This window comes from Callorhinus ursinus, unplaced genomic scaffold (genome assembly GCF_003265705.2).
Source record: "Callorhinus ursinus isolate GAN/ISIS: 27379988/994484 unplaced genomic scaffold, GSC_fseal_2.0 scaffold6, whole genome shotgun sequence".
Taxonomy (NCBI): Eukaryota; Metazoa; Chordata; class Mammalia; order Carnivora; family Otariidae; genus Callorhinus; species Callorhinus ursinus.
The window spans coordinates 11,224,081-11,249,140 of NW_027397068.1; the positions used below are offsets into that span (position 1 = coordinate 11,224,081).

Consider the following 25,060-nt stretch of genomic DNA (forward strand, 5'->3'; position numbering starts at 1 on the left):
GCAGCTGGGACAGCTCCACCTTCAGCTTTTCCAGCTGTTTAAGAAGCTCCTCCTTCTTCTTGCCGGGAAGGTCTCAAGCCTTCATCTTGGCCCTTCGTAATCCACTGCTGCCGCCGGAAAGAGGCCGAAGGAAAGAGCTCTTTCCTTAACTTTTTTTTTTTTTTAAAGATTTTATTTATTTATTTGACAGAGAGATAGAGAGCACAAGTAGGCATAGGGAGAGGGAGAAGCAGGCTCTCCACTGAGAAGGGAGCCAGACGTGGGGCTTGATCCCAGGACCCCAGGATCATGACGACCTGAGCCGAAGGCAGCCGCTTAACTGACTGAGTCACCCAGGCGCCCCTCTTTCCTTAACTTCTAAATTCTAAGCAGCTTTAATGAGTTTAGTATTATTAGTGAGTATGCCCTTTCTCTCCCTTAAGAAATCAGCTTTCAGATGGAAAGAAACACAAAGAACAAGTGTTAAACTCACCTTGTCTTTGTCTTCCTTGGTTCTCATTCTCTCACCATAGACCAAAAACACATGCTGACCAGGATCATAACACCCAGGGGACTGGTCAACTAGCATCAACTGACACCAGCGAAAAAGGTCCCGAAGGTTGAATTCCCAGGGTCCTCCTTTTTGCCCCCATTTCTTCTCAACAGTCACTTCGTGATCAATCTAAAAAGAAAACAGCATTATTGGGAAACATGTCCCATTGCTAGTGCATTGCATTGAGTACTGTAATGTACTACAAATGCATATACAATCTGAAATAGAAATTAGCAGGTTTGATACAAATGTCTCTTTCTCCCAACCCAGACATGTAAACCAGGAATACTCTTGTAAGCATTAACACTGATATACACAATAGATCTGAATTACTGTAATCCTCAAATAAATAGGTTCTTCCACTAGAAACTTATACAATTCAATGTGGTTTATTTTAGAGACTGGTAAATTTGATAGTGTCCCACAATGAAAAAAATGATGTTTTTATTATAGCATGAAAACTAAAAACAATTAATACAAGTAGGTACTTACTTGGTTGTTGAAAGCAACCATCTTCTTGACAATATTTTTGTCAATGGCTGGAAACAGAGTACTGGCAATGAACTCCATGTCAATTACTGTAAGGGGATCCACAAAGACCTATAGAATCCAAAAAGAACATGAAGAAATGCTATTGCTTCTCTTTCCTGAACATGAGGAAGGACTACCACTTGTAAAGTAAAATTGTTATTTAACACCAAAGTAACAGTACCTCAGTTTAGATATATATAAAATTTCAGTTACAGAAATCTCTTTTCTTGCATTTTTAGGATACAGAATCCTATAAAATATTTGAAATACAGGGCAACAGAGGTTTTGTTGTTGTTAGCTCCGCTCTAGTGAATTAAAGAAAAAAAATACATATAACTTAAGTGTATTTGTTTATATTTTTAAGTATATATATTTTTTAAATTTCTCATGTATATAATGCCCTCAAAACTCAAGATGGTAAGGCATGGGAGCATTTACTTCAAAATCTCAACTTTTCAACTTTTCAGTATGTTTGAAATTCTTCAGAATAAATTAGTCTGAAAAGATACTCAGTGAATTATTAATTATCAATGGAAAGGGACACTGAAGAAAGCTAACATCTAGAGCCATTTCCAAATCTACAGACTAGTCAAACTTTGACAAATGTTAAAACAAGTAAGCATATGTAAGTACGTGCGCGCACACACACAACACTCTGACCTCTGCAAATGAGAATAAAGGCAGTAAGAAACTAAGAAATACATCAAATGTTAATAATGTTAATAATGATCGACTCTGGTATGGAGAATACTGGATTTTTTATTCTTCCTGTTACTTTTCCTTCTCACTTTAATACATCATTTTCATCATTAAAAAAATTTCAGTATTTTAATAGATCACTTAGACACCTGGAATGGTCAAAAACTGGCCTTGATCCTGAGCACGGTAATGGAATTCCTGGAGGGGTGGTCACCTTATTTTCTACTAACTGATAACACACCAGGTTCTCCAGGACTGAAGACAAAGGGACTCACACCAGGAAGAAAGTGAGGATGGGAATCAGTCACGTTAATATTCATCATATAGAGACATGGAATTGAGAAACAGACCATTAAACTGATGCTCTCTCATTCTTACAGTGAGCATCCTAATAGGTATGTGCCAGCAGTCCTATCATCCCCGACATTTCACCTTTGGTCTCCATGGCAACAGCAAATCTTACCTGAGTGAATCTATTAAGGAAAGACCTCGGCAAGCCTTTCCTCCCACCTCCTTGTCTAAAAGGATTTTGACACCCGAAAATCTTCGTCTTTTCATGCTGTACTTGAAAACTCATTCCTAACTCAGGAACATAGATTTCTCCTCTGTGGTCAAAACAAGCATTGAGTCCTTCCAATACAGACTGAGAAGCCAGGTTGAGCTATTTGAGGAAAGTACATATATTTAGTACATATGCTGTATAACTATAACAAAAAGAAGAAGAATATGCACAAATGTAGAATAGTGTTGTCTACAGGAGGAGGAAGCTCAAACAATATTGACAACATTCCATTTTTTTTTAAGATTGATTTATTTTTTAGAGAGAGAGAAAGGAAGGGGGGAGGGGAGGAGGGAGGTAGAGAGAGAGAATGTCCAGCAGACTCCCACTGAGCACAGAGCCTGCCATGGGGCTCCATCCCACAACTCTGAGATCATGACCTGAGCCAAAACCAAGAGTCGGATGCTTACCTAACGGAGCCACCCAGGTGCCCCAGTAACATTCTATTTCTTAATCCAAGTATATTCATCCTATTATTTCATATATATATGTGTGTGTATATACACATATGTATATACATATATATATATATATACCTATATATTTCAGACATCTGGGGAATATAAATTATCAATAACTTTTAAGTAAATTGAATAAATATTCAGACTGAATTTTTTAAAAAGCAGTTTAAATCTTTTCTAAAATTAAACTGTGTCCATTGTATTCATCTATACGGACCTACCTTGTATATCCCAGCTTACCAAAAAAAACTGGCCAGTACACAGATCTCACTTTTGCACTGTGAGATCTTTAAAGATGAAGACAGCTCTTTACATACTTAAATATCTTTCTCAGGTAAAAAACTGAATGAAATCTCCAAATGGGCTTCAAAGTCATGATATAAACTACATAAAGTAGATCGACATAGCTAATTTTCACCAAAATTTTTGTGAACAAGAACAAATACAAGAAGTTTCTGTGCCAAAAATGAAAAGAGCTGAACGGAGGTCTTCAGATTACAGCTCAGGGATGCGAAGTGTGGTAGTTTTTAGACATGGAAAAATTCAATTAGGAAAATGCGAAATCAATAAAATGTAAACAGACAAAAAACCAGACTATAACAGAATTTCAAGTGTCATGTTTACATAAACACTACAAAGTACAAATTCCATTGAATATTCCCAAACAGGTAAAGCTCTAAAAGCTGCTCTTAAATGTGACTGCAGTCAAGAATGTCTTGGGTACCTGGATGCACTTCCACCCGATAGGAGTATGGTCTGAAGCCTTAAATTTTAAAACTGGGCATTTTTTTTTCCTGGCTAAAGAATATAATACTATCAGGCATCTTTTCTAAAAATCACCTTCCTCCTCCTTAATATCTCCCCCCATGATAAGCAGGAAGCAGCTCAGCTGAAAAGAAACCCCACAGGGGGTCTGAATCTCGGGGACCAGCTGGGGCCAGTCTCAAAAGTTCCATCCACAGCATTCTGATCACACCAATCCTTGAAGCTCCACCACTACTCCCCAGCCTTCTCCTGGATTAACAAGGCATATCCCAAAGTGACCAGATGCTTTTGCCCATAGCCTTAAATTTTTTATTTTTGTGCAGCACTTTTCAGTATCTCCAGCTGCCTGCTGGTCACTAAGATTCAGCATTTATCCCAGGTATCATGAGGGACTCTGTTCTTCCAGTCAACAACTTATCCAATATGCACATGTAACACTGACCATTTTCTCACCATTTTTTCTATGTCTCTTAAGATAACTTCCTGCAGCAGTCTCTCTGTTGCACTTATAAAGCTTGTGGCTGACACTGTAAAACACCCATGAAATAAATACAAAATACAAAGCCAGTCCACCAGAGACCATAGAATAAACCAGTGAAGAGACAGTTTTTCTCTGGAAGCTGGCTTACAAAAGCAGGAGTTAGTGGCTTGTATATACAGGGGTTTCTCTATGTGCTTTCTGACAAGTGACTTTTCTTACTCTTAAAAGAAACCATGGAGGACTTTTCTTCATTAGAGAATTTGTCTTTACTAGCAAAACAGCATGGTCGTCCCAGCAATATGAAAAGTATGACTGCTCTTCCCCTTGTGACCCCATGCTGGGCACGACAAGACAGTCCTCTCACCTCATCCAGTACAACCCAATGGCCTGCCTTCAGAGCTGCCAGCAAGGGCCCGTCCCGCCAGGCAAACTCTCCTCCCTTGCCACCTTCAACAGGTAGATCTGCTCCAAACAGGTCTGTGATGTCCTTTGAGAGGGGGCAGAAAGGAGGAAAAGCCAACATTACATAAAAAAATTAACTAGATCCCAAGACCCTAAACCTAACATGATAAATTCTTGGGCCTTATGCCACTTTTCCTTTTTATACCCAAGACAGAATTAATCAATCCTAGCACTCTTTACCAGGAGCCCAGACATGCCCCCAAGGACCTTGTCACAATACTGCAAGTATCAATCGATTGGAGCAGGAGCTCTAGATCAGTAGTTCTCAACTGTGGCTATACTTGGAAATTAACTGGTGAGCTTTAAACAAAAGAAATAAAAATAAAGACCAGTAACAAGGCCCAGGCCCTGCTCCCAGACCCCATTCCTACAGAGTCTCATTTGTCACCTCTTGTCCCATAATTTCGTGAGATTGTTTATTTCTATTAACTTTTTTTTTAGAAAGGACAAAAATAAAGAGGGTTATATTACAATAAATACTGAATTGGGCAATTATCTCTCAAAAGACAATTAGAATAAACATCTAGAGAGAATAATATTATAGATATCAGTTATTAATGAATCTAAAAGGAGACTTAGTTTGGAAGGTCATGTTGCTGTGGTCTTTATCACCATGAAATATTTGGGATTTTGAAAAGGTCCTAACTATTTCTGATTAAGAAACTCTATAAACAGATACAAATATTACTCCCTATACTCATCCTCATCAGCTATAGGATGACTAAGCTTACCGTCTGCTCTGACAAGTTGACTCGAACAAGGATGTTGCCTGAAGCCTTTGCTAATGCTCCCACCAAACTTGTCTTGCCCACACCAGGGGAGCCCTCCAGGAGAATGGGTTTGTTCAGTTTTGTGGCTCTTAAGAGCCTCTGGGCATTCATAGCTGTGGTGCCTGCACTGAGTGCATAGTCGGCAATATTATTCCTGTGAAGGACAGGTCCTTAAGTAGAGAAAAGAAAAGCCACATATAAGCTGGACATCAACCAAATCACATATACATGTCAACGCCAAGATTTAAAGACTCTAACAAGTAGACTTTCAGTCAGTGAAGCACCATCTGTAATGAAAATGCTTAGCCGTATTTCAACATTTCCCCACTTTTAGGTTATAAAATCCTTTAAAGGAATGGCCAGCAGCATACGTTCTTCAACTGTGCCCACTACTCAGATCTCTCCAGCGCTTCTATCTATGCATATACTTACTTACATAGGTCTAACTGCAAGCATGTTTTTCCTCTCACAACCTACACCTGGAATTACTACATGTACTTGTACAATTTACCTTCACACATAAGTATTTTCCTAAAAGTCAAGTGGAAGCTAGGTGTGTAGGCCACGTGTATCCATATAAATAATTTCATCCAAGGTTTTTAGGCCTCCCAGACAATTCAGGATGCATCTTTAACCCATAATCTAGCTGAACTGCAGACTAATAATACTTTTATAGGGCTTAACATTTGTGTCACTGTGTTTCCTGGAAGAAACTTTTCATATACCAGTTTGGAGGGCTAGGAAAACATCTATTACCTCAGCTATGGAAGCAGAGCAAGGACCCCCCCGGTTCCAGGTCACTAACATATAGCTCCTACATGAGAGTATTGAATATTATGATAATGACTTAGGGAAATCAGATCATGGATGCACCATTGTGGATGAAGAGTACTATCGAAGAGGGAGAGAGAAAAGGGCGATATTCCATTAGGCCAGGAGCCTAGGCTGGTTTTGTTCACCACTGAACCCCCAGTAACTGCCACTGCTCCTCTAAGCATTTCAGACACTCAGTAATTATTAATGTAGGGAGGGAGGAAGGGACAAGAAACAGATGACCCTGCTAGAGAAGCAACAATCTGAAAAATTACTAGTGCCTTCTAAGATAGCTAATCTACCTCATTTAAATATTTGATAGAAGCAACCTACTAAGAATGAGAGCAAGGATTAGAATCGAAACCCACCTGAGTTACCCATTTAATCACTCACTCATTCATCCATTCACTCAATCAACAGACATTTTCTGAATGCCTATGACTGCTAGATTACATCTCAGGTGTCAGGGACAAGAAGATGAGTGATGAAATTCCTGCCCACAAGGGTTCACAAAACTATTTTGGTAAGCAGTGATGAGGGTCTACATTATGGGTTGAATTATCACTATAGCAAAGCTCTTGTTTTGAGCACTAAATAAAAAATAAATGCATTTTTACAAGATAATTTATTCATAGATTAAAGACTATACTTTCCCCTATTTTTATATGTCAGTTATATATTTTTAATTATTCATGAAATTACAGTTGGTTATGTCAAGTCAGATTCTAATTCAGATAACTAGTTTAAAAATAATCATGAGTATGATACACTAAAAGTCACAATAAAAGTCAAGTCCCTATGATCTACAAGAACAGAATCTTCATTTATTTAAAATCATTCTTACCCCTTGGTATAAAAAATGGATGAATTCCCCAAAGGTTATCTATTCCAGTAAATTCTTTGGCCTTGAGTCTGTCATAAATCTTCAATTCATTTTTCTGACATTCTGTAAGTCGTACTAACTTGGAAAGTTTCTTGATTAGGAATTTCAGACATTCTTTGCGAGCCAAGAGGGCCGTACCAAACCCTGAGGAAGTTACCCCTAAAAGACAGAGGATCAGTCCATCAAACAACAGCATGGACGCCAAGCTTCCCAACTACTCATCACCCACTACTTGGGTGGTTTCCAGAGGAAATGAGGCCCTTGCTGAAGTTACACCCAAAATACAATTGCTACTGTAAATAGTCCAAAGGCAAAGTCTTGATCCCCCATTCCCACAATTCATAGATCAGAAGCAGCTTATTCAGTAAAGCACCTATGCACTCCAAGATGAATCAGCCTGGAGGTAGCAGTAATTAATGTGGTACTGTTGATCATACTGGTTTATATCTGTAATCTTCACTGCTGATAAAACAGAACTTAAACACTGAATTTTATGAAATTATGGTAAACTTAAAAACAAACAAACTAAAGGATTCAGGCCATTAACTATAAATGACCATTCATGTTAAGAATTATCCAGTCCTTCAGAAGCAAGGGCATTTCCAACAGTCTTCTTTTTACTGGTAATCACCATTTCATGTTTACCAAGTCCCTGGCCTATAAGCAATGAGAAGTTGCAGCGTCTCTTTTATATCAACCACTTCTCAAAAAGAGTAGAAAGAAAATAAAATCCATTCTGCATCTTAGAAATGTTAGAGTAAGTCATTCTTTTTTAAACTGTCTGGGTCAGAGGTCAGAGGTCTGGGCTTGTTCCATTTCATACTCCCCTCTACCCTAACCCTCCTGACCCCACACCAGCTAACAGACAACATACCTGAACCTATTCCATCTATGTACACCAGGCATGCAGCATGGACAAATGATGTCACAGTGGAGATGGTCTCTGGCCTTTTCAAAGCAGCTTCCTCCCCCATTGTATTCATGAAGTTAACCCAGGACAGGATATCTCTGATACTGACCACACACCTTCGGCCAAATTCCTGGTGGGTCAGCCAATCAATGAAATCCAGCATCACCTCAGCTATGTCAGCCCCTAAGACACAAGGAGGCAAAGGCAGTTGCTTAGAAGTAGCTGTATCGAAAACTACAAACAGGGTTTTGTAACATGGGGCCCAGAGATGGCCTAAGAGAGGTCTGTGCTCCATAAGATTATATGCAAATTTTTGTGAAAGGAAAGTATATTACTGCTTTTTCTAGGTAGAGGGGGTCCATTGCTTTTATTACATTCCCAAGAGGTTCATGAATAGCATTCCACACCTACCAAAAAAGAAAAACCACCTTGAGAATTACAGCCTAAGAAGCAATCCTGAAAACTGCTCAAAGAGAGTATTCATTTGGTTCATGTTCAGATACAATTATGGAGACACAATGATTTTAGAAAATATATAAATTTTATTGTATTTTAAGCTGATTCACTGGAATGGGGATGCCATATTTTCAGGGGCATTTTTTAAAAGATTTTATCTTTTTGAGAGACGGAGCGAGGAAGAGAAGGAGAGAGAGCACAGGCTGGGGGGGGTGCGGAGGGAGAGGGAGAAGCAGACTCCCCACCAAGCAGGGAGCCAGATGTGGGACTCAATCCCAGGACCTTGGGATCATGACCTGAACTGAAGGTAGAGGCTTAACCGAATGAGCCACCCAGGCGCCGCTTCAGTGGCATTTATTCAGGGTTTTTGTTTTATTAAATCCATGCATCCATCAGAATTCAGCAAATTAGAGGATTCGTAAATTTTGTTTCATGATTTAAGTTAAAGGACTAGTCTAATTAAATATCGTAAAATATTTGGAAAAAAAATACTTAATATAGATTAGAAGCAATGTCAATTAAGTTTAATAAAGCACTTTACGTAACTCCTGAAGTCAACAATAAACATTTATCTAAGACATATGAGTACCAAAGAATGTTTTTTAAAAAAAGAAAATATGATGGGGAGCAATTAGCACTGCTATAATATAAAGTGGACCATTCAACAAGAGTCTTCAAGGCTATACTGCAATCACTTAGTAGAAAACGGTGTAGTTAGAAGAAAAATACTAATTACAAAAAAAAACCCCATGAATCTTTAAAAAGAACTTAAAATGGTAACTCAATGGGAAAAATATCCAGTCACAATGAGGAAAGAAATTAAATGCTGTTTCAGCAACTAGATATTAAACATGAGTATTTGGATCCATATTTCAGAATGGAATACATTTGAAGTAAATCAAGGACTTAAGGGACTTTATCCATTGTTAGAGGATAATTAAACCTTGACTATTAGTCAGAAAGTCATCAGGTAAGGTGGATGGGTTCATACATGTATTTTTTATAACAAATATTAAAAGGTAACAATAGGAATCCATGTTATAAATGTAATAATAAATATTAATATGTAAAATGATTGGGGCGTCTGGCTGGCTAAGTCGGTAGAGCATGTGACTCTTGATCTCAGGGTCTTGAGTTTGAGCTCCATGTAGGGTGTAGAGAAGTACTTAAAAAATAAAGATAAAATGATTAGTATTTATTAAAAAGTAAATCATACAGAATGTTCATCACTAGTAATGAAAGAAAATGAAATTTTAGACTACCCATTAAAGTAACAAGAACAAGGGCGCCTGGGTGGCTCAGTCGGTTAAGCAACTGCCTTCAGCTCAGGTCATGATCCTGGAGTCCAGGAATCGAGTCCCACATCGGGCTCCCTGCTCGGCAGGGAGTCTGCTTCTCCCTCTGACCCTCTTCCCTCTCATGCTCTCTATCTCTCATTCTCTCTCTCTCTCAAATAAATAAATAAAATCTTTAAAAAAAAAAAAGTAAAGTAACAAGAACAAAACAATGGATTTCATTCTATCAAACAAACAAAATAAAACTCCTCCATGTTGGAAGGACTATGCCAAGCAGGTACATTTACTAAGTTGCTGTTAGCACCGTGAATGGGACCATCCTTCTGGAGAAAAATCTGGCCATAACCAATGAGAACAATGAATTTCCTTATTTCTACTTTTAGAAATAAAACTCAAGGAAATAACTCTTAACATGTTATTTTAACAAAAACACAATGTCTTCAGAAGTATCGGTCATAAGAGTAAGGGATTTAATTTTATTTTTTTAAAGATTTTATTTATTTATTTGACAGAGAGAGAGAGATGCAGCAAGAGAGGGAACACAAGCAGGGGGAGTGGGAGAGGAAAACGCAGGCTTCCTGCAGAGCAGGGAGCCCAACGTGGGGCTCGATCCCAGGACCCTGGGATCATGACCTGAGCCACCGGCAGATGCTTAACGACTGAGCCACCCAGGCGCTCCACCATGGGAGATTTTAAAAAGCCCACATGCCCTTCAGAGGTCATTATTTAAAAAACAAAACAACATCAATTTCATAGAATCTTTTCTGTTTTGTTCATACTATGGATGTATAGATAAAACTACTATTGAGATTTATGAACAAAAATTCCTAGAGAAAGCTAGAAGAACTCAGTGGTGTTTATATATTGATTAAGAGAATACAGTGAATATATCTTAAGTATTCTGAATAGGATCAGAATTCAATTTAGAATTCATAATTAATTATAATATTAGATTCATTACATCTTACATATCTTTATTAAGAAAATTTGGAAATAAAAGCTTTATCTAGTTTCCTGTTTTTAAGAACATTTTACGCTATGCCAACCTGATCCATTTCTAGATGATGAAAATTAAGCCACTTCTCCCTTACTCTCCTTGTTCCCTCAGGATCTCTAATGCTTCCCCAAAGAAGTTGCTGCCATGTAGGCTTTACAAAGCTTACAGTAAATAAGCTCTCTAAGGACAAGCAGTGAGGCTCAGTGAAGTCCTAGGGGCTGCAGTGCCAACTGCCCTGTAGAGAAACTGTTCACTCCATTAAGCATGAAGCCCACTAGTGATGGAGCCAACGTGGCAGTGTAATGGCAGCTGCATTCTCTGCCATTCTTTTTTTTTTTTTAAAGAATTTATTTATTTTATTTATTTGAGAGAGATAGTGTGAGAGAGCACAAGCAGGGAGGAGAGGGAGAAGCAGGCACCCGCTGAGCAGAGAGCCCGATGCGGGGCTTCATCCCAGGACCCCAGCACCATGACCCAAGCCAAAGGCAGATGCCCAACCAACTGAGCCACTCAGGCGCCCCTCTGCCATTCTTATTATAATCCAAATAACTGGTAAGAGTACAGAGCCCACAGGAGATACAGAGGCTACATCCAAGGGGAAATCTGGCCCCAAAGCAGAGCCAAAAGACAAACCATGCCTGCTTAATAATTTGTCTTTTTCTTTAACTGGAATTCTCACATTGAATGCAGCACTGCAAAATGCACTTCTTACTTACCATGGTAAGTAAGAAGTTCTGAGTATGGGCCTTGGACCAACATTATTGGCATTACCTAAGAACTTATTAGAAAGGCAAATTCTCAAGCCCCACCTCAGACGGACTGAATCCAAAACTCTAGGTAGGAGGCCCAGCAAGCTTTATTTCTACAAGTCCTTCAGGTGAGTCTGGAACTCAAAGAAGCAAATATCCTTTTATACATTCTTTAATTTAAGAAAGAGACTTAAAAGAAGAGAGAGAGAGAGAGAGGGAAATAAAATGATCCAAAAAACTATGTATTAAGGCTTGAAACCAGAGCTGGGTTCTAAATTTAGCCCTTCAACCTGTAAGATAAATATATATACAACATGATGAATGCTAACTAGACTGTGATCATTTCACATTAGATACAAATATTGAATCATGTTATACACTTCAAGCTAATATGATGTTACATGTTGATTACAACTCAATAAAAAAACATACATGTATACATCAAAGCAATCTAGCTCAATACAAGAACGATATAATAAATGTTTTGACCCTTACTAGATATCTTAAAAATTGCTAAATTTAGGTTTTAGGTATACAGAAGTTTTTTAATACTATTCTTCTATTTCCTTATGTTTGAAAACTTTTATAATGAAAAGAAAATTCTTTTATTTTTTTCTTAGAAAGCAAGTGGGGGTGGGGGAGGAAAAGCCACCCAGAACATTTTTAAATAAAGTTAATAATAAATTAGTTGATGACAGGGACGCTCGGGTGGCTCAGTCAGTTGAGCATGGGACTCTTGATTTTGGCTCAGGTCATGATCTCAGGGTCACAGGATTGAGCCCTCTGTCAGGCTCCACACTCAGCAGGGAGTCCACTTCAGGATTTTCTCTCTCCCTCTGCCTCCACCCCCACTGCACTTGCATTCTCTCTCTCAAAAATAAATCTTTTAAATAAATAAATAATAAAAAAAACCTTTAACATGGATTTTTAAAGTATTTTGGTATTATTTCTGATTTTAATTAAATGAAATCTTAGACCTATTTCTATTTTCTAAGACATGATTTCTAATTTCCATTAGCTTCAGAAGTTTGGGAATTACGTTTACCACCTGAAAGCTCTCACCTTTATGATCTATTCTGCCCAGAGACAATCCTGGACGAAGATTATGGCTGATAATCTGAATTAAATCTTCACGATTTGTGCTTTGTGGGCACCATATTTCCGTAAACCGGTTTCTTAAGGCAGGAGACAGCTATAAGAAACAAAAATTTCAATTTGAATGTAATACTTATAAGGAAAACTAGAAAATAAATCCTTTGAAGGAGTATTAGCTGATGAGTCTAACGAACACCAGATGCTTCTTTCATTACCTCTACTACAACTGAAGACCTACTTTATCCTGGCTCCTTCCACAGATCATCTCATTAGTCTCCACCACACCCTCCAAGACAGTATTCTCATCACTTTCTTTATAGACAGAGTGCAGAACTTCAAGGTGTCATAGAATAGGTGGGTGCAAGTTGAAGTCCAGCCCCAGTGGTTGATCCCCAATTCTGAATACTTCCCCTAAGCAAAGGCCCTTCCTTTACCTTTAGTTACATAACCAGCACTTTCAAGAAAATAAAAGCTGTTGTCCCACAGGGGAGGGCTGTCTGAAGTAGAAAGAGAAAACATCTTTTATGTGGCTCAAAGGGGGACAGTGAAATTATTAAGGAGGTACATATTTTACCTCTGTATAACAAAGAATCATTACTCCTTCCAGTCTTTAGGGCCTTTGCCCTGAAAATGGATTCCTCTACCCTTCTTACCCTTCCCCTACGTCAGTTAACCCCTATTAACAAGCATATACAGTGCCACATATGCACGTAACTATTAGCTTATTATGGCTTTCCTTTTACTTAATAAACTCCATCCATCTGCCTGGCCTACTACAGCAGGACTAGCAGCAATGCCTATACTCAGGAGCAGCTTAGTCAAGACCCAGTGAATGTGGGAGTGTTCCCTGCTGCTGAAAAGCAGTGCCATTGGTCTTTGGCATCTTACCCTCACTCTGCCTGCTAGGGAGGCAAAAACAAAAAAGAACCATCCCTTAGGTAAAAGTTGGCAATCTTTTTCTAAGAAAAACTTGAACTACCCTAACTTAAGCTAACCTTAACTCACACAACTTTGAAATCATATCTTTCTAAGCTATTCTCACTTGCCAAAGAACCACTTTTCATATTATGTTTGAAGCTGTGATGCATTTCTTCTTATTTTTTTCTTTCTTCTCTTCAGAACATTTCAAGAAGCATAGTGATAATCTTTCTTATTGCGCTACAGAGGAAAATCAGCCCTAAAGCATCATGTTCACATTTCAGGGACCCACCAAGTTACCAAGAACTTTAACTACTTTCATTCACAACCCCTGTTTCTTCTCATTGTCCCTGACCTATCACATCACCATTTTCCTAACAGACCAGGATCCCACACACAACACAGACTTCTCCACCGAGAGGCTTCACAAGCCTGAAAGCCAAGGTGTGTTCAGGGTATTGGATCCTGGCTGGATCCTAACACCACCCTCTGAACAGAAGGCTGCTCTCCACCTTTTCCTTTACCAATAGTCTGAGAGAGAACAGATATGCTCCACCTGCAAAACCAGAAGAGGTTCCTGGCTGCAACATTTTTGTCACTTTAAAACACTCAAAGCCACACTTGTGTTTAAGAGAGGAGACTCCAGAAACAGAGTTTAAGATTAAATTTCAGTTTCAACTTTCTCGTCCATGAAAGTAGGAAAATAACTTTCACACAGAGTTCTTGTGAGAATATGTTATGGTAACATATGTAAAGAGCTGGGCAAAGTGACTGAAACAATGAAATTTCAGGCACACACAGTGAGATATTAAAACAAGGAAATGATTATGTCAGAATTTCTCAACTTTGTAATAATTCTAAAATATCTTTCTAGGTTAATTTTTACCCAGTATAAAATTCCAAATGCATTTGTACATATTATATTTATAGCTGCCAGTGAGCTGAGGTCAAAAAATGGAAAAAAATTATGCTCCAGGAACACAATTTTACCTCTTTTTTTCCAAAGTCACCTCCAGGGTTCATGGTTGCTAAGATACGGAATTTTTTCCCAGCAGTCAACAACTCTACCTCATTATCCTTGTCCTCCTCTACGCTGCCTTTTTCAGCTAATACCAGGGACTTTTCCACTTCAAGGACACTAAAATACAGAAAAATTGGAGAATATAAGATTAGAAAAGGCTTATGTATCCTTTCTACTTTGTGGTTTTCAACTTCTTTTCCAAAAGGAAAAAAGTTATATCCTCTGCTGAGCTTTTACTTTAGTTAACACTTTCCTAGCACAAATTTTAAAATGATTCATTATCCCAATTCCTGTGTAATGGAACAATATTTCTGAACAAAAGAAAAAGAAATCCCTTTATCCACTTATGCCCCATTAAGGCATTTGTTTTAAAAATGAGTGTCTTGTATGCAAATACTCATGGCAGCATTATTCATAAAAGTAGAAATAACCCAAACAAACCCAAATACAATCAACTGGTGAATGGATAAAAAATATGGTATATCTATACAATGAAATGATCTTAGGAATAAAAAGGAACAAACTACTAACATAGGCTACCACATGGATGACCCTCAAAACAATGCCAATTTATATGCAATGTGCTGAAAAGACAATTACAATTTTTTTTTTTTTAACAGAGAATAATTTGATAGTGGCCTGGAGCAGGAGGTGGCATCAGAAATATACTGTAAAGGGGCAGAAGGGACCCTACTGTTATGGTGGAAATGTAAAACAGGATTATGGTGCAAAACTCAGGAAATGTACTAAAACTTGTTGAATTATACATTTAAAATGGATACATTTTGGGGTGCGTGGGTGGCTCAGTCGTTGAGCGACTGCCTTCGGCTCAGGTCATGATGGGATTGAGCCCTGCTTCTGGCTCCCTGCTCGGTGGGAAGCCTGCTTCTCCCTCTCCCACTCCCCCTGCTTGTGTTCTCTCTCTCTCTTTGTCTCTCTCTGTCATATAAACAAATAAAATCTTTTAAAAAATAAAATAAAATGGATACATTTTATGGTATGTAAATTAAACTTCAAAAAAGAAAAATAGGTATGCATCAAAATTCATACTAGTCTGAGATTTTGAGGTCATACAGCCATATACCATCTAGAATTCTGATTCTAGTTCTTTGAAGAATTTAGATAATGGTCACATAAATTGCCTTAAAAGAGTTTTAACTTCGGTTCATTTGCTTTAGCCTCATGCCATTCCACAGTCCCATCTTTCTGATTATTGATAGCAAAACAGAAACTAGCCCTCTTAAACTACTCTGAGTGCTAAAGCAAAACAAACAAAAAAACAAAACAAAACAAACAAAAACAAAAACAGTAACTCATTATCATTTTCAAACATTTACTATGCACCTATGAAGAATGTTACTATGCAGAAGAATTAATATCTATGAAAACCAGACCATCGAATATTCCATATTCGATGGAGTATTATTTAGTCATAAAAAGGAATGAAATCTTGCCATTTGCAATAATATGGATAGAGCTAGAGAGTAGAATGCTAAGTGAAATGCTAAGTCAAAGAAAAATACCATATGATTTCACTCATATGTGGAATTTAAGAAACAAAACAAATGAACAAAGAAAAAAAAAGAGAACAACCAAGAAACAGACTCTTAACCATAGGGGAAAAAATTGGTTACCAGAGGGGAGGCAGGTGGAGGGATGGGTGAAATAGGTGAATGGGACTAAGAGTAGCCATATCATGGTGAGCACTATGTAATGCATAGAATTGTAGCATCACTATACTGTACACCTGAAACTAATATAATGGTACATGTTAACTACATGGGAACTTTTATCTTTTAATTTAAAATTTTAAAAAAAATTTTTAACTGCTTAATTAAAAAATAACCAGACCAGCGAAAACATCACACACAGGGCAAACCTCTTACACATATACCTATTGAGTCTTTCCAGGACAGAGTCATCAGCCAGTGAGATCTCATCCAAGAGAAAAAAGCCATCTTCTTTCATGGCCAGAACAAGAGGACCGTCATGCCACTCAAAAAGTCTTGACGTATCAATTTCTTCCTACAATTTGGAAAAGAAGGTGTGAAATTAACGAGCAGTGGCTCCACAAGACAATACACACGTAGCTAGCTGGTGTCTGCTGGAGTAAGTGGTCATTCGGAATAAAGCCTGTACAACAGTATGCTCATGAAAGTTCCTTGTGGACAAGTGAAAATCTAAAGATATGTATCAAACCTGCGATCAAAACCTCACCGTGAATAAATTCCACAACTGACTCATGCACAAATCCAACTTCAATTCTTTAAATGAACGACGAACACATTATTTGCTACTGAACAAACCTTGTCCTTTGGCTTCTGTCTCACCGGTCGCAGCCCCCCCAGGAAGTCCGATGTCTCCATGTGTAAGTGGCAGTTGACAGAGTATAGTTTCTGATTTGCCAAGCCTGCAAACACCTGACAGATTGTAGTTTTCCCACACCTGTTAAAGGGATACATACCAGATTAATAAGGACCATAAATTCCAAATATAAAAGCACAAACACTCCAGTCAGCACAAGAGTGCTCTGGTGAGAGCCTCACTGCAGCAGCAGACACTGCTGGCCAACACAGGGCCTCTGGACCCTGAGCTTAGGACACCCTTCCCCCAAACACCAGCACCCTACAGTGTTCCTTATCCAAAAAAGCACACACTGCCTGAATTCCATCCTTTTTATTTCTACCAACAACCACCAAGGGATGGGAAAAAAAATCTAATCCTTAACAGACTTTCAAGAGACAGGAGCTCATTTGCTGTTCTCTAAAGATCTATAGAATGAATGGCACTATTTAAAAGAATTACAAAGAAAAAAAGAACTCCAGTGATAATAATGCAAGAATTCATTCTTTTCTATCACAAAGGTCTGAAGAGGAAAGCAAACAGTAATAGGTCTCTTACATGATCCTTTAAAAAAAAAGAAAGAAAAAGCAGAAGGGAGAAAAGGAAAAAAAAACAACAAAGACTGCATTCCCGATAATCCTTCACAGATAACTCAAGTACTCCTATGGAACTGAACTGAACCATCATAATGAGTTACTGTCACAGAAGTATAGGACTTTACCCAGTGTCTCCAACCAGCAGCACTGGTTCACCAAATTCCAGTGCCCTTCCCACCAGCATCGCCAGTCTCCGCATGCCCTCAGTCCACACAATGTGGCTGAATGTAGACTCCAATGTGGATACCTGAGTGGACAATTTACCTATAAAATGTAGAATAAAGATTTAGCTTCTAATAGTACAGCTCAATTCATTTCCTCTGGATATTGTGACCTACTTACTCAGTAATTTTAGGACATTTTCCTTGGAGAAGAGGGATTGAGGACACAATTTTTTCTTGAAATGTTTTTCAAGGACCTCTTGAATCACATCAATCTCCTCCTGCTTCCTGACTCGGCCTGCGAGAAGCATAAATCCTTAAAAAAAAAAAAAATCATTAAGTGTCAAGTTATAATACCAAGGGATATTGAGAATATGGAGCAACAGTAACTCTTACTAGGTGCTGGTGGAGAGGGTATCTAAAGAACTACTTTGGAAAATTGGGAGAACCTACTGCAACTAACCATATGCCTGCCCTATGTCGAGCAACAGGACTTCCAGGTAGACCCAAACACAAATGAACATATGTGCACCAAAAGACATATATAGGAATGTTGAGAGCAGTTCTATTCATAATAGCTAGAAAGTGGAAATAACCCAAATGTCCACCAACAAGAGAATGAATAAACATATTATAGTATCTCCATACAATGGGTTACAAAATAATAATAATAAAAAAAAAAAGAATGAATTCCTAATACACAAAACAGCATGGCCGAACCTCACATTAGGTTGGGTGAAAAGAAGTCAAACCCAAAGAGTATATACTGCATGATACTAGCTGAAGCTCAAGCACAGGCAAAAAGCAGTGGTGATGGAGGTCAGAGCAGTGGTTACCTCCAGGGGAAGTTAAGACTGGCAGGAACCGGGCGCCTGGGTGGCTCAGTTGGTTAAGCGACTGCCTTCGGCTCAGGTCATGATCCTGGAGTCCCGGGATCGAGTCCCGCATCGGGCTCCCTGCTCAGCAGGGAGTCTGCTTCTCCCTCTGACCCTCTTCCCTCTCGTGCTTTCTATCTCTCATTCTCTCTCTCTCTCTCAAACAAATAAATAAAATCTTTAAAAAAAAAAAAAAAAAGACTGGCAGGAACCATGAAGGAATCTTTTGAGGTACTGGAAAATATTCTATAATTTGGCCTAGGTGATGATTTACATGGTACATACATATGTAAAAAAACCTATATTTAGCTTATACATGAAAAAATAGAGCACTACATTCACTTTACTATATGTTATACCTTGATTAAAGAGTGTTTTAAGTTTTTTAAAAGAACATGTTCCTCCATCTATCTATTCTTTACCAGTAAAGGAAAAAATACAACTCTCATGGGTTAGTTTTATTTACTCTCCTTATTAACCACTCCATTAAGGACTCATTAGTACCCTTCAAATCAGAAAATTCTGAAATGCTTTCTTTCCTATAGAGAAACATATAAATTCTTCCCATGGATTAAACCAAAATGAGCAATCATGAGTCTCACATGCCATAACTGCCTTCCCTCAGAAGTACGATAGTACGTGACCAACCTGTCAGTTTTTTCTTTTTTTTTCTTTTTTTAAGATTTTATTTATTTACCTGACAGAGAGAAAGCGCACACACCCAAGTGCACAAGCAAGCACAAGTAGGGGGAGGGGTAGAGGAAGAAGGAGAAGATGCAGGGATCGATTCCAGGACCCTGGGATCATGACCAGAGCCGAAGGCAGATGCTTACCAACTGAGTCACCCAGGCGCCCCAACAGTTTTCTGTATAAGGCACAAGGAGGACTATCTATGATTAGTGAGTTGCAGATAAATAGTCCACAAAGACACCACCAACCACCCGCCAAAAGTCTTACATGGGCATTGTGCCCCTATCTGACTCCTACATGAAGCCACCTGAAGTAAAGAGAAAACTAGAAACCCAAACACACTAGCACAGAGGCCTGTAGAAAAGAACTATTTTCAAAAGCATCTGGTTCCTTGAGGAAGAAAGACTATTTCTGGAATACTCAGTAAAATGTACATATTGACCACAACTTGGGAAAGATTTATTTTAATAAGGTTTGATATTTGAAATAACTTCACAGTTTGAGAGCATCCAACTGAAAGCATACCGTCGTTGGCTAAATGCTGTAGCCAGTCATACTCTTTCTCAGTCTGTTCAGCCAATCTGTATCTTTCAGCCCATCGAAACAGATCACGAAGGGTGATGAAGCCCTGTTTTCCAGCAAACACTGAAGAACTTCTGCGATAGGACTATTAAAATATCAAAACAAATGAAAAAGGGCAATGGCAAGCACACTGTACAACTTATATAAAATTTTTAACAAATTTATACTCCCATAAAAATTATTCATTCCATCAAGACTAATTTTTTAAAAAAGTAAATGGACTGCAATCCTTTGAAGATAAATATCCAAACTCATATATAAAAATATAAATTCCAAAGCACAACAACAAAAGAAAGGAATTCTATTTCCTATAGCATATATAAAAAATTATGAATACAAATGATGGCAAACATGCAGAAACATCAATCCTATAATGTGGGAACGCAGTAGTAAGATTGCCAATTATTATTGGCTTTCTAGAAATTAAAAGCATATTAATTCTGATAAAGGACACCATAAAATGGGATATTCAAAAAACTAAGAAACTGTAGCTTTGCAGAACTGACAAGGGAGAGACATAAAAAGGATATCTTTAGTTATGTCCATTCAAGGACTAGATCCATTTAAAAAACAAAAATTGTAGTTTATCAATGCCAAATTCCAATCTAAACAAAATGTTCCAAAATTATCCACAAGTAGAGAACTGTTGCCATACATGACTATGAGAAAAACCATAACATGATATCAAACAGTTCATTTACAAACCAAAAAATGGATATTAATGGAGTGCATTTTAAGATAATATCCTTACTCTGAGAAAAAAAAAATGGACTGCTGTGTCTACCTGAGAAGGCTATCAAATTTTAAATTTCCATCACAAAATCTCATCAGTATGTTCCATTTGAAACTAAGTGAGAAGAGAGCTGAAATACCTGAAGGTCCAGCATGACTTTAACCAACTTGCTACAATAGGAGGGTGGCAAACTACAGCGCTTATGCAAGATTGTTTCCAACTCAGAACTAGGCAATTCATCAAAATGCAATTCCACAAACCGATTCCTGAAGGCTCTAGAAAGCACCTAGGAAACACACAGGAAAAAAACATGATAAAAAGAGCCTTTCACCCAATTTCCAAAATGGAGGCTCTACTATTCACCACAAAAAGAAAAACCCTTCAAAAGTAGTAAAAACATCTCAGTCTTACCAAGAAAGATTTATTACTTGATGGGGTAACAAATGGGAGTAAGGGACAAATGCTACACACCTTTCTGCCTCCATAAAGTCCTGGGGGATTCTGGGTAGCAAAAAGCATAAACCGAGGGTGAGCTTTAACAACTTCTTGTGTTTCTGTGATGAGCAATTCACGGTTATCATCCAGCAATCTGTTCAGTGCCTCTAACACATCAGTAGGGGCCAAATTTAATTCATCTAAAATAATCCAGTAGCCCTTTCTCATAGCATCAATAAGAACACCTTAGAAAAAACAACACTGAGGATTAGTGCATAAATTAGTCCAAAGTTTTAAAAAATGTTATATACAAATCAACCAATCCTAGACCATTACATTTCAAAACAAATTATTCCCTGCAGCTAGTCATGCCCCAAAATAATTTGTGATGTCAAATATCAAGGAAGGATAATTTTCCTAATCATTTCACACAGAAGGGGAGCCAAGGCTGACAAATATCACATTTCCAATTTATTTTTCCCCCTGCAGTCTAATTTCATTTAAATCACCACATTCTCATATCTATTCTCAGCTTCCCTCTGTTCAACGCTCACCGCATTTTTCTGAGTCTCTAGGAAATAAAGTAGCAGTTCAACTGCACTCTACAACACTTGGTCCTAGTCCTCTGTACAGCTGACAAGATCAGTGGGGCCCAAAGGAAGCTGGAGCCCTAACCATCCTCCCTTAACCAGGGAGATCAGGGAGAAAGACAAACCAGCTGTTACGGCAAAGGTCCATGTGCCTCAACTGGAAAGGATGCAGTTTACCTGGGGAAATGGGCTTAAAAGAATGAACACCTATACCCATGGAATGAAATAATAATCCTACCTTCTTTAAACACAAGCTTCCCTGAAGAGTCAGATGTATAACAACCAATGTACTCTTGAATATCCGTGTGTTCGTGATTGTTAATACGCACACAATGGTTACCAGAAGCTGCAGCCAGCCACCGGATAAGGCTTGTTTTACCAACTGATGTCTCTCCCTGAATCAACACTGGATAGGTTCTTGAAAAGATCAGCCAATAAAGCAATTTAAGAAAAAAAAAAAGACAGAAACCAGAATTCAAGTTGTATTAAAAAGAATGTATCATTTATCACCATAAAAAAACATTTTTATATACCTATACACCACTAATGGAATGTTTCTTAAGCCCTAAGAAGTTTCTGTGTAAAAGAGGTTCTTCAGAAAATACTGAGGAGAGCAATCTCAACCTTTCTTATAGTACCTGTGAGAAACAGTAAATGGGACTAGCTGTTACTCTCTTAAATAATGGATGATGAGTATCCATCAGCAAAATATTGGCAAACAAGCTTAAAGATGGCCAAAATAATCTGCATCTGTATTGCTTCCACTAAAAGGTGCAACTAGAAACAATGCTTTGTGCCAGGAGAGAAGCGCTGACTTGAGAAGGAATTATTCATTTAGCCAATGAACAACATAAAGCACTTTGGAAAATTAAGGAAGTAAGACTAGAATGTCATCAATGCCTATGCTGGTAAAACTTCAGGGCAGCAAGAGAAAAGGTCCACACACCCTGCAGAAACAACTCGGACTATGTCTCTCAGGTTTAGCTTAACAGAAGATGTAAGAATGTAGGTCTCATCTATTGTAGGTTCCTTCTCTCCCACCGAAATCCAGTATCCTTCAATCTGGATAAGCCGGCCTCCTTTTGGTTCTGGAATAGGCTGAAAGACAAAAGTTAGAGAAATAACCCATAATCTCATGACAACTATGACATTCTTTCAGAGAGGGGTGTAAAGTAGGAAAAGAGGTTATCACCAAAAATGCTGCCCCATTCTAGATGGTGAATCCAAAGTAATCCTAAGTCTTTAATAAGGTTCTTTCTTAAGAGTAAGGAATCAACATAAAAACAAGCCTGTTAGTCGGTAAACCACTTTCTCAGCATCTTTCACTCCCATGTTATTCTAGAATTTCCTTTGTCAAACTGAAATGGTGGTTGTGTTTAATAATAAGAAAAAAACATGCCCAACCATCAGTCAGATGGCAAGTGTGTATACAAACTCTGGTATAAGCAACAAAATACTATGTAACCATTAGAAACCAAGTCACAGTGATCCCTGGTACAGACACAAAACTGTAGGATATAGTTAGGCTAAGAAAGGAAGCTACAGAACAATATTATGAGATGGTTCCTTTTAAGGCATTTATATTAGATATATGTATTAGAATTTGCCCTTGCTAAGTGAAATAAGTCAGTCAGGAAAAGACAAATACCACATGATTTCATGCATATGTGGAATTTAAAAAACAAAAATGAACAACAACAACAAAAAAAGACAAACCAAAAAACAGACTCTTAACAATAAAGAACAAACTGATGGTTCCCAGAGGGGAGGTGGGTGGGAAGATGGTGAAACAAGAGTACAATTAGCTTCAGCAACGAGGAACATACAGATTTGTTGAATCACTATATTGTATACCTGAAATTAATATAACACTATATATTAAATATACTGGAATTAAAATAAAAAGAAAGAATTTGCCTGATAAATCTATACACACACTGTGAGAATTTGAATATATAACAAAATACATATATGATTTAGGTGGAAAGGTGTAAGGTTTAAATCGCTAAAGAGTAGGAGTAGGAATTTTGGGAATTTTCACCATCTAAGACACCACCTAATTTTTTGGGGAACAAAAAAATTACTTTTTTGTTTTTTTTTATAAATTTATAAAATTTATACTTTTATAATTAGATTACTTTTATAATTACTTTTATAATTAGAAACAAGTTTTGTTAAAAAAAATGAAATTTTGATAATTCAGCCTTTCATTTACATTAAACAGGTGAAGAAATCAAACAACATACCTGCTTCAGCAGACTTTTTACATTGCCAGAGACAATGTGTTGACAAATGAGCTTCTGAACTATTGGGTGTGATGCCCTGTCAAGCTGTGTTAAGAAACCCAAACAAAAGCCCTAGGAAAAAAACCAAATATGCATAATACTAATTATCCTTCTGCAATAACAGGCCAACTTATTTCAGGAACAAAATTCAACCTCTTGGGGGGTGCTGGTTCCCAGAACAACTTTTAAATGTGGTATGATGGTAGAAAAAGGGCAGGATCACTCCAGTATGTTCTGGGCTGAGCTGACTAAATGGAACGCACAGGCAAACCTGACATTTGCATCACCAATCCCTCCCATCCAATGGTGAGCCCATCCAAGCACAGACTTTAGAAAGACCTCATAGGGGCGCCTGGGTGGCCCAGTTGGTTAAGCGACTGTCTTCGGCTCAGGTCATGATCCTGGAGTCCCAGGATCAAGTCTTGCATTGGGCTCCCTGCTCAGCAGGGAGTCTGCTTCTCCCTCTGACCCTCCCCCCCTTCATGTGCTCTCTCTCTCTCATTCAAATAAATAAATAAAATCTTTAAAAAAAAAAAAAAAAGAAAGACCTCATAGAGCGAGCGCTGGATATTGCTACACGGATTGGAAGCTGCAAATCGCAGAGCTCTGCAAAGAGTCCGAAGGCTGTAGTGAGGTCTATGGCCAGTTCCATCCACCAATTTTGTCCCAGAGTCTTTCCGCAGAGCTGTGTACAAGCTACAAAAAGGACGGAGTTCAAATGACTTTATTAACTAATAAGCAGTCACTATTTTGCCACTATTTCCATTTTTTTACACAAGGTCCAAAAGACATTTTTATAGAATTAGATAGTTAAGCTTACATACAATTTCCTAGAGCATTCATCAAAATCTTTCAGACGTTCTCTTTTGAATCTATTTTCCAGGGCTCCCTGCTCAGTGGGGAGTCTGCTTCTCCTTCCACCCCTCCCCTCTGCTCATGCACTCTATCTCTCGCTCTCTCTCAAATAAATAAAATATTTTTTAAAAAAATCTATTTTTCACACACTCAGAGACTCTTTCAAAAGGAGATAGAAAGAGGAGAGAGGTGAAAACCATCAGATTCTTAAGAAAAAGACAGTAAGATAGGAGAAGCCCTTAGTAAGAATATACAGAGTCCAGGGGCATGTGGGTGGCTCAGTCTGTTAAGCGTCCAACTCTTGATTTCAGCTCAGGTCATGATCTCAGGGTTGTGGAATCAAGCCTCATACTGGGTCTGTGCTCAGAGAGGAGAATGCTTGAAATTCTCTCTCCCTCCCTCTCTGCCCCTCCAACCCCCAACCCCTGTGCACTCTAAAATAAATAAATCTTTCAAAAAAAATTGATACACACACACACACACACACACACACACACACACACACACACACACACACA

General features: G+C 38.1%; 1 protein-coding gene across 2 annotated transcripts in view; it reads right to left on the reverse strand.

Moving 5' to 3' along the window:
• MDN1 (midasin AAA ATPase 1) overlaps window positions 1–25,060 on the reverse strand; it is a 158,028-nt gene that overhangs the window by 78,912 nt on the left and 54,056 nt on the right. For both annotated transcript variants that reach the window (XM_073893610.1, XM_025862627.2), the window contains exons 21-40: window positions 24,236–24,383; window positions 23,649–23,759; window positions 22,349–22,500; window positions 21,641–21,819; window positions 20,849–21,057; window positions 20,517–20,663; window positions 19,588–19,729; window positions 17,679–17,813; window positions 17,462–17,600; window positions 16,704–16,842; window positions 16,292–16,422; window positions 14,367–14,514; window positions 12,426–12,555; window positions 7,831–8,049; window positions 6,918–7,115; window positions 5,222–5,430; window positions 4,393–4,515; window positions 2,226–2,423; window positions 1,025–1,132; window positions 473–661 (exon numbers count right to left, since the gene is read on the reverse strand). In XM_073893610.1, coding sequence (XP_073749711.1) covers window positions 473–661; window positions 1,025–1,132; window positions 2,226–2,423; window positions 4,393–4,515; window positions 5,222–5,430; window positions 6,918–7,115; window positions 7,831–8,049; window positions 12,426–12,555; window positions 14,367–14,514; window positions 16,292–16,422; window positions 16,704–16,842; window positions 17,462–17,600; window positions 17,679–17,813; window positions 19,588–19,729; window positions 20,517–20,663; window positions 20,849–21,057; window positions 21,641–21,819; window positions 22,349–22,500; window positions 23,649–23,759; window positions 24,236–24,383 — 3,154 coding nt within the window. The remainder of the gene's footprint in view (window positions 1–472; window positions 662–1,024; window positions 1,133–2,225; window positions 2,424–4,392; window positions 4,516–5,221; window positions 5,431–6,917; window positions 7,116–7,830; window positions 8,050–12,425; window positions 12,556–14,366; window positions 14,515–16,291; window positions 16,423–16,703; window positions 16,843–17,461; window positions 17,601–17,678; window positions 17,814–19,587; window positions 19,730–20,516; window positions 20,664–20,848; window positions 21,058–21,640; window positions 21,820–22,348; window positions 22,501–23,648; window positions 23,760–24,235; window positions 24,384–25,060) is intronic.